This window comes from Austrofundulus limnaeus, unplaced genomic scaffold, assembly GCF_001266775.1.
Source record: "Austrofundulus limnaeus strain Quisiro unplaced genomic scaffold, Austrofundulus_limnaeus-1.0 Scaffold322, whole genome shotgun sequence".
Taxonomy (NCBI): Eukaryota; Metazoa; Chordata; class Actinopteri; order Cyprinodontiformes; family Rivulidae; genus Austrofundulus; species Austrofundulus limnaeus.
In genome coordinates this window covers 56,273-64,472 of record NW_013952724.1, presented here as the reverse complement: position 1 = coordinate 64,472, position 8,200 = coordinate 56,273, and the positions used below count along the sequence as shown (strand labels likewise).

The 8,200-nt window shown below is 38.6% G+C and overlaps 1 protein-coding gene across 3 annotated transcripts in view; it reads left to right on the top strand.

Moving 5' to 3' along the window:
* The first annotated feature begins 4,880 nt into the window (after positions 1-4,880).
* The window catches only part of cldn19 (claudin 19), a 23,161-nt gene continuing 19,841 nt past the window's right edge, over positions 4,881-8,200 (top strand). For 2 of the 3 annotated variants that reach the window (XM_014022280.1, XM_014022282.1), the window contains exon 1: positions 4,882-5,516. In XM_014022280.1, the coding sequence (XP_013877734.1) occupies positions 5,294-5,516 (223 nt within the window). In that variant the 5' untranslated portion in view covers positions 4,882-5,293. Of the gene's footprint in view, positions 5,517-8,200 lie in introns of all 3 variants that reach the window. The other variant, XM_014022281.1, reaches the window with a different exon arrangement.

Below are 8,200 nucleotides of genomic sequence, written 5' to 3'. Positions count from 1 at the left end.
CACACACGAAGGGAGTGATGAGAGTCGTGATCACCAGAATAGTGATATTTTCAACTAATTTACAGCAGTATTTAATTCAGTACTTCCTTAGCCTATGTCTGCTGATATTTATGGATGGCATTTTTACAAATCAGCTCTACCTGATAAGTTAAACAAGAGCAGTGGAGTGTATCCTGGAGCTAGCCGAGCAGCTCAGACCCGACTCGTCTCGAGCCCAACTGTTTCCGTGCAGATTAACCAAGCCGCTCGAACCCAGCTCGATACGAGTCCAAACTGTTTATGGGCAAATAAACCAACAGCAGCTGATGAGTTAGTGAACTGACGTATGAGTCTGAACCGATCGGGTGATGCTATTTTTTTCCCTTTTCTCAGTGTGTTTGCTAGTCTATACAGAGCCCGTGAGGGGGGATTTTTTTCTTTTGCGTTCTCACGCAATACTTTTGCGTTACCTCGCAATACTTTTACATTACCTCGCAAAATTGTTCTGCGTTCCCACGCAAAAGGTTGTTTTGTATATGAACTGAATTAAATCAGACTTATTTTGAAATATCCGGTTACCAAAACAGGATGTGTCTCCACAAGTTTGTGAAATTGACATTGATGTTGCGTGGCTGCACTCTGTTAAAATATCTGCATATGACATACTTCCACGCTTGGCTGTGTAATATATTCACTCTGAAGCTAAATTAAAGTAGTAGGCTAACTCGCTAATGGTGAACATGTGAATATGTTAATAAGCCGGCAGGTACAACAGTGATAAACGACTTTTGCGAGGTAATGCAATACTATTTCGTGGGAATGCAAAAGAAAAAAATCCCCTATACGTGACCGAGAACCGGGGTGGCAGCACGGTAAATAGCTCTGAGGACGGTGTCCGAAATTTCCTTTTAAAACCCTTGTAAAAGCTGTAAATAAGGCTCATAAAGTTTTAAAAGTAACACCACTGTATTATTATTAACAAGGGAAATTGTGGTGATAGAAAGGTTTGCAGACTCCACAAGGTGTCAATACACCATCAAATTGAGAGTGTAAATTTAACACTCAGTTAATATCAAACTCAGAAATGTTGCATTAACACTTAGTAATTAGAAGAAAAGTGTAATGGAGCCACCCTTCACACACCAGGACAGACCTCTCACTCATGGTGTCGGTTTTTTGGCCAATAACATAAACTTAAAGTTGAACAACTTGATAAAACTGAACAAGAAAACCAACAAGAACAACTAATTTTTACTCTCATGAATGTCTTTAATAGTCATAAACATGCRAAAACATCATTTCTGCAAGATTTCTCAGCAAGGAATGCTGGGTAAATACTGGTCTGTCTGACATGAGGTTGAAGAGGGCGGGGCTTTTCAGAATACTTCTTTCAACACTGCATGGTGTTATATAACAACACTGTTAAGTGTAATATAAGACTTAACTGTGGGCATAGCTTATTTAACACTGTCCAGTGTTGATACAACACTGACGAAACCAACACAGTGAATTAACACCAACACTGGGTGTCAGTTTACTCAAAAAGTGTTAAAATAACACTAGGGGTGTTAAATCAACACCCAAATGTTTATACTGAAATTTTAACACTCCTGTTTTGCACACCGGCAGCAGTGGAGAGGAAATATTTGTGTTAAATTTAACACTCTGTGAGTTAAATTAACACTTTGGATTTTGTTGTGGTATCTGGAAAGAGTGAAATGGTATTGGTAAAAGAGTTTATTTATACTCCTAAAGCAGGGTTGTCAAACTCATTTTCACCGAGGGCCACATGAGCGTTATGGTGGCCCTCGAAGGGCCACTTGTAATGAACTTTGATGTTTCATGTTTAACTTTGACTTAACAGAGTTTTAACACGTCCTCTTTTAAACACTGATAAGAACTAAGTGTATGACTAACTAAATCTGTAATAAATACAGAAATATTATTAAAAGTAAAACAAATACATTTTACTCACTGATGAGTGAGTAGCTGCATTATGGCAGATTTGGTTTATGATTGATGGTGACTTTAAAGCAGCTTATTTTCAGACATTAGTACTGTGCTATCCAACTAAATTGCTCAGTTACTTAAAGCCAACAGCTCAGGGACAGGAATTTTTTAATTTTTATTTTTATTTCATTTATTTTTATTAAATTAATTTTGTTGCATTTAACCGTAAATTTAAAGTTTACCATAGATATAAGAAACAAATTTAATGTTAAGTTAAATAAATAATTTCAGGTATGTACCTGTGAGGTTAGGTTTAGGGTACGGGGTTAGGGTTAGGCTGTAGAAATGACCAGTAAATGAATGGAAGTCAATGCAAAGTCCCCATGAGGACAGATGAACCAACATGTGTGTGTGTGTGCACTGGGTGTAATTGGTGGAACAGAATGACTGAGTTAGTCTGGAGTGAAGTGCAGTTAATTGAATGAGCTGACGGGTCAAGCAGCTGTGGGAACACAGGTTTCTGCTCCCACAGACACAAAATCAGAGTGTGTCTGCAGAGGGATGTTCAGCTGGGTGACCTGTCTCCTGGTCTCTGTGGGTCTGCCTCTTCAGTCATTATGGTTGCCATGGGGAAGAGAGGAGGCTTGCTTTGGCGGCCTATAATTTCTGGAGAGTCTTTCAGGAAGTGACATGTCCTTTTCAGCTGCTGCTATGGTTTGTTGTTGATTTACGTGTGTTTGTTGCCTTCCCCCCCACTCCTACTGCCCACCTCCAGCTGGAGGAGGAAATGTTTTCTGATAAACACGAAACTGAAATTTAGTTGGAAATATTTAATTAGAATTTCCCCTGGTGGGTTTGAAGAAACAAGAATACCAATATCACTCACAAAGTTTTATGTTTTGCAGCACGGTGGTTTAGTGGTCAGTGCCTCAAAGAAAGAAGGTCCTGGATTCAAGCCCTGGTTTGGACCTGTGGAGAGTACATGTTCTCCTCATGTGTGTGGTTTTCAGTCTAAAAACATAATGCCAGTGCAGTCCGGTTCTCCTGATTAAATAAAAGGTTAATTATCTTATTATGATAAATGATGGAGTAGAAAGTGTTTTAGTTAAACATAACACATAACATGAGGTGTAATCTCATGTTATCCTTAGACCACATCTTATTTCATCTCAATATTTGTAAAAGTCACTGAGTTAGAAGCATTTGTGTTGATTGCTAACATGATTCAGTTAGATGTGAACGTGAGTTTTAGTACTTTCAGATTTATTAAATATTTTGCTAACAGACAACAGTCAGGGATCTGAGAGTCTCTTAGCAAATGCAAACAACTGAACTAGAAAAATCCCAGATAACAAAAATATGAGTGAATCAACGTTGAAAAATGGTCAGGCATGATATTGAATCCATGTTAAAATTATGCAAAAAATGGTCAGTGACTTACTTATTGAAACAATGTTAAGTTTTCAACCATAACTGATACTACATCAATGTTAATTCAACATTGATAAGATATTTCAATCATTAAAATTCGACCTTGAAATAACATTGATTCAAAAACATTTTTTCAACGTTGGTTATTTGTCTAGAATTGGATGATTGTTTGATGGTTGATTCACCATCAACCTTAACCAAAAATACACTTTTTTTGACCATAATTCAACATTGAAAAAACTTTTTTTGCTATTTGGGTTTGCATTTCCCATGAAAATGCTACCTGGTGTGAATGCCTATTGCTGAAAACAAAGCTGCTGGAATGGAGCTGAAAATATTTAATAGCAAAACATTTAATGAGTTCAATTTTAAAAGTTTAAAGAAGCATAAAAGCACAATAAAGCTGAAAAGAGCAGAAAGATAGCTGACAAAGYAAATAGAAGAYCAAATTAGCATACAGACAAGCTAAAGACACAAGTTGACACAAGCTGAAAATAGCATCCAGATAGTGAAACGGGTATAAAAAAAATGTCGAACTAGCAGAAAAACATAATAAAAGTACAAAAAAATATGTTTTCTTGTATAATAGCTAAAACATCCCATAAGTGCAGTAAAACAGCTAAAATGTAGTAAAAATTCTTAACACATGGAAGCACAAGGAGCACAGGTTTGCTGAACTAAGTAAAAAGACGCTGAAAAAGCATCCAAAATATGAATTTAGCTAAAAAAAAGCTAACTGTAGCTAATAATAATAATAATAATAATAATAATAATAATAATAATAATAATAATAATAATAATTAGCTAAAATTGCAGCAAATAGCTGAAGAAAGCAAAAATTCAATTCAATTCAAAAATACTTTATTGATCCCAAAGGAAAATTACAGAAAGCCTAAATAGCTCAAGCTGGCAGACGCCCCTCCCCCCACACACCCCACAAACAAGTAGAAATTATCAAAAGAATTGCAGAAAGAAGCAGAGTTATAGCAGAAATAAAGCTAAAATTAGTAAAAAAAAAAATTTAAAAAGTAGCTACTGTGTAAAGTTGAAGACAGCTCCATTCCTTTTCAATGGGAGAAATGTGGCCAAAAAAACTGAAAAAGACATTGTGAAATGTTCACATTGTTAAAGCCAGTTACTGATTGTAGCAGCCATAATGAGTTTGAGTTTAAAGTTAACTGGCAGAGGCAGATGGCTGCCCATCCTGAGTGTGGTTCTGGTTCTACAGCACCCTGACACAATGTTTGTTATGATTTGGTGTTATCTAAATAAACTGAATTGAAGTCGATCAGTTGAAGATGTACATCAGTGATTATTATTTATCCATCTAGCATCCCAAGAAATAACCTCAGAGGCAAAAGAAACAAAAACAAATTCAGCTTTTGTTTTTCTTTTTGTTTGTCCTCCCTTCAGTTCTCCCCCCAGTCAGCCCATCTCTCTTCCCTCCCACAGGCGTTCCTCCAGCACATCCAAACCCAATCACAAGTCAGCCCTGCTCCCGTCCTTCGTGGTTAGCCTGCTGTTTTCACAAGTTCTTTTTTTTTGTCCTGTTCCCCCTCACGCAGCCACTTGAGCCTGGAGCAGACACAGAGGTTTCAGTGAGAGGGAAGCAGAGGAAACCATGCAGAGAGGGAAACAGCCTGATCTCTGACCACCACCACCTCTGTGTTTGTCTGATTCCCGTAGCGACACCCTGAAGAGGACACATCCAGAAGCAGACTTCAGCTCAGGACGTAAGGACAAACAGGAGAAAGAGGAGAACTGCAGAATGCAGAGAGGAAAGAGATGCTCATAAGAACCTGACGGTGAAAAGAAAAGTGAAACAAAGACAAAAAGACTGTTCTCAGAAAGGCCGGTCCACTAGAGACACCTTGTTAAACGTTTGTAGCAAGAAAAAGGCTGATCAGACAGAAACCAGACGAACCAAGTCAGGATGGCCAACTCAGGTCTCCAGCTGCTGGGGTACTTCTTGGCTCTAGGCGGCTGGATTGGTGTCATCTCCACCACGGCGCTGCCACAGTGGAAGCAGTCATCCTATGCTGGAGACGCCATCATCACAGCGGTGGGTCTGTACGAGGGGCTGTGGATGAGCTGTGCCTCTCAGAGTACTGGGCAGGTGCAGTGCAAGATCTTTGACTCCATGCTCTCATTGGACAGTGAGTATGACCACAAATGTTCTCTTTCCTCTGAGCAAACACTTTATGTCAAAAAGGCATTTCTCTGCTTCCTTCAGATGTTTTCTAACATTTAACTCACTTTGTCTCCTGGCTGATTTCATTTGATCTCATTATTTTAAAAGTTGTCCTCCCAGTTATTCCTCTGAGACAGTGATTGTAGTTCACATAAGTCCACCCTCCTCGTGTGATAAATGTTGTCTGAGGCTGCAGAAGTTCCCAAGCTGTAACTTTAATTTAGACTGTAGACTACAGTTGTGTATGTAGAATGAGTGAATAAAAGAGGGAGAGGGTGAGGAATGTTGGCTTCTAACATAAATTAGCTCCAAATATGAGCCTCCTGTCATCTCTAATCTAAACCCAAGGACCCAGTGACTCCTAATTAATGACACAGATTACAGGAATCCACTCATTAAACATCTGCGTAAATCATTCTTTCACTGATTTCTTTGAGAGGTTGTGAGGGCGTTAGAGAAGAGAGGAGGGGCTCCAGCCAGAAGGCATTTTTAACAAAACAAAAAGTGTTTTCTTTGTGGTCTCATTATTCAATTCTAATCAGTTTTATTCATACAGAGCTGATTCACAATAAAAAAAAACAACAAGTTCACAGTCATTTAGAAACAGAACCTAATTCTAACTTAATTACAATCAGTTTAATCCAATATATTCACATACAGTAAGTAAAGATCATCTTTGTGTTGGTGTGATGCTCCAGCTCAGGATGAGCAGCTGAGGCGGGCTTTGAGTCGACAGAACAGAAACACAAACTGATTCTTTAGGAAGWAAAATATAGAAACACGTTATTGATAGAAATAATTAAACAAACATATAGAGAAGAGAGACTAAAGACAGCAGCAGATTTAGGAAATACGGTCAGTTTGTCCTCCAGCAGTCTAAGTCTATAGCAGCAGAACTAAGGAATAATTCAGGAAACCTAAGTCTAACTATAGGATTTATCAAAAAGGAAAGTCTTCAGTCTAATCTTAAAAGTAGACAGAGTGTCAGCCTCACGGAYMGAAACTGGAAGTTGGTTCCACAAGAGAGGAGCTTGATAACTGAAAGCTCTGCCTCCCATTCTACTTTTAGAAACTCCAGGAACCACAAGTAAACCTGCAGTCTGAGAGTGAAGTGCTCTGTTAGGAAAGTATGGAACAATAAGATGTTTAATATATGATGGAGCTTGGTTGTTGAGAGCTTTGTATGTTAGGAGTAATATTTTAAATTCTATTCTGAATTTGACAGGGAGCCAGTGGAGAGAAGCTGAAACTGGAGAAATATGATCTCTCYTTCCAACTCTCATTAAAACTCTAGCAGCAGCATTTTGGATTAACTGAAGACTTCTTAAAGAGYTTTTCGATGCCCAGATAATAAAGAATTACAGTAATCCAGTCTAGATGTGATAAATGCATGGATCCGTTTTTCTGCATCACTTTTGGACAAGATGTTTCTAATTTTAGTGATATTACACAGGTGAAAGAAGACAAACATTTTTAATGTGGGGGTTAAAAGACATATCCTGATCAAAAATAACACCAAGGTTTTTTTTTTTACGTTAGAACTGGAGGCCAGATTAATGCCATCCAGAGGAGGTGAAAGGCTGCAAAGTTTAGTCCTAAGATGTTCAGGTCCAAAAACCACAACCTCTGTCTTATCTGAGTTTAGAWGCAGAAAATTAAGAGTCATCTAGGTTTTTATGTCTTTAAAACATCCTGGCTTTCGACAAGTGAGACAGTTTGCAAACACTGAGCTTCCTCTGACAGTCATCAGATCTACTGAGCGTCTCTGATGGGCAGCAGGACTGATGTGTGGCTAACTGCAGCAGTGAGAGCAGAGTATTGTCCTCCTGCATGAATAGACAATGTTAAGAGAAGAAAAGGGCAGTGTTGAGCCAAACACCAGAGATATTCCCACAATGTGCTCTGTCCTCCCCACACACTCACACTGTTCCAGTTGTTTAATAACACAAACACTGACTGTATCTACATGCTGCATGCAGCCTTCTCCTCCATCCCCAGGCTTCTTCAGGTGTTCTCAGAGAAACTTGTCCAACTTGAACTGAACGTTGTTTTTGTTGAGCGGTCAGACAGCCATGGGGGGCCGGTCTCTTCTGGAAGTGTTCTCAGCAGGAGCGGCATGTGACGGCCCACTGATTTGTTCACCAGACTGTGTTCATTCTGTTGCTGCTGCTGCTGCCTGTGAAAAGTAGTGGAAAGAAATGCTGCTATACTGCTGCTTTCCTCAGGAAGAGGAGGAAGCTGAGCAGACTGACTGCTTCTCTCAGATCTGGAGATGGTGCTGAAAGGAGAGCTCTTTGGATCCTGGAGGTGAATGTTTGTGTCACAGCTGACCGACTCCTGACCAGTCTGATCCGTCATGTTTAGAAAAGACACCCAGCTCTATTTATCATTAATATATTTACATTTCTCTGCTGCTCTCTGCTTACTAAAGCATTTTTTTATTTCATGTTCACATAACATTAAATGATAATACAAAATAAAACTCAGAAATTCAGTGTATGAGTAGATGTTCCTGTTTGGTTACTTCTGTTGATACAAACAAAGAAAAAAAAAGAAATAAAAATTACAAATTAATAATAAAAACATGCAAAGGAAAAATAAATTAATAAAGTTGCTTAGGATTTTGTTTTAATTTTCTCACGTCAATGA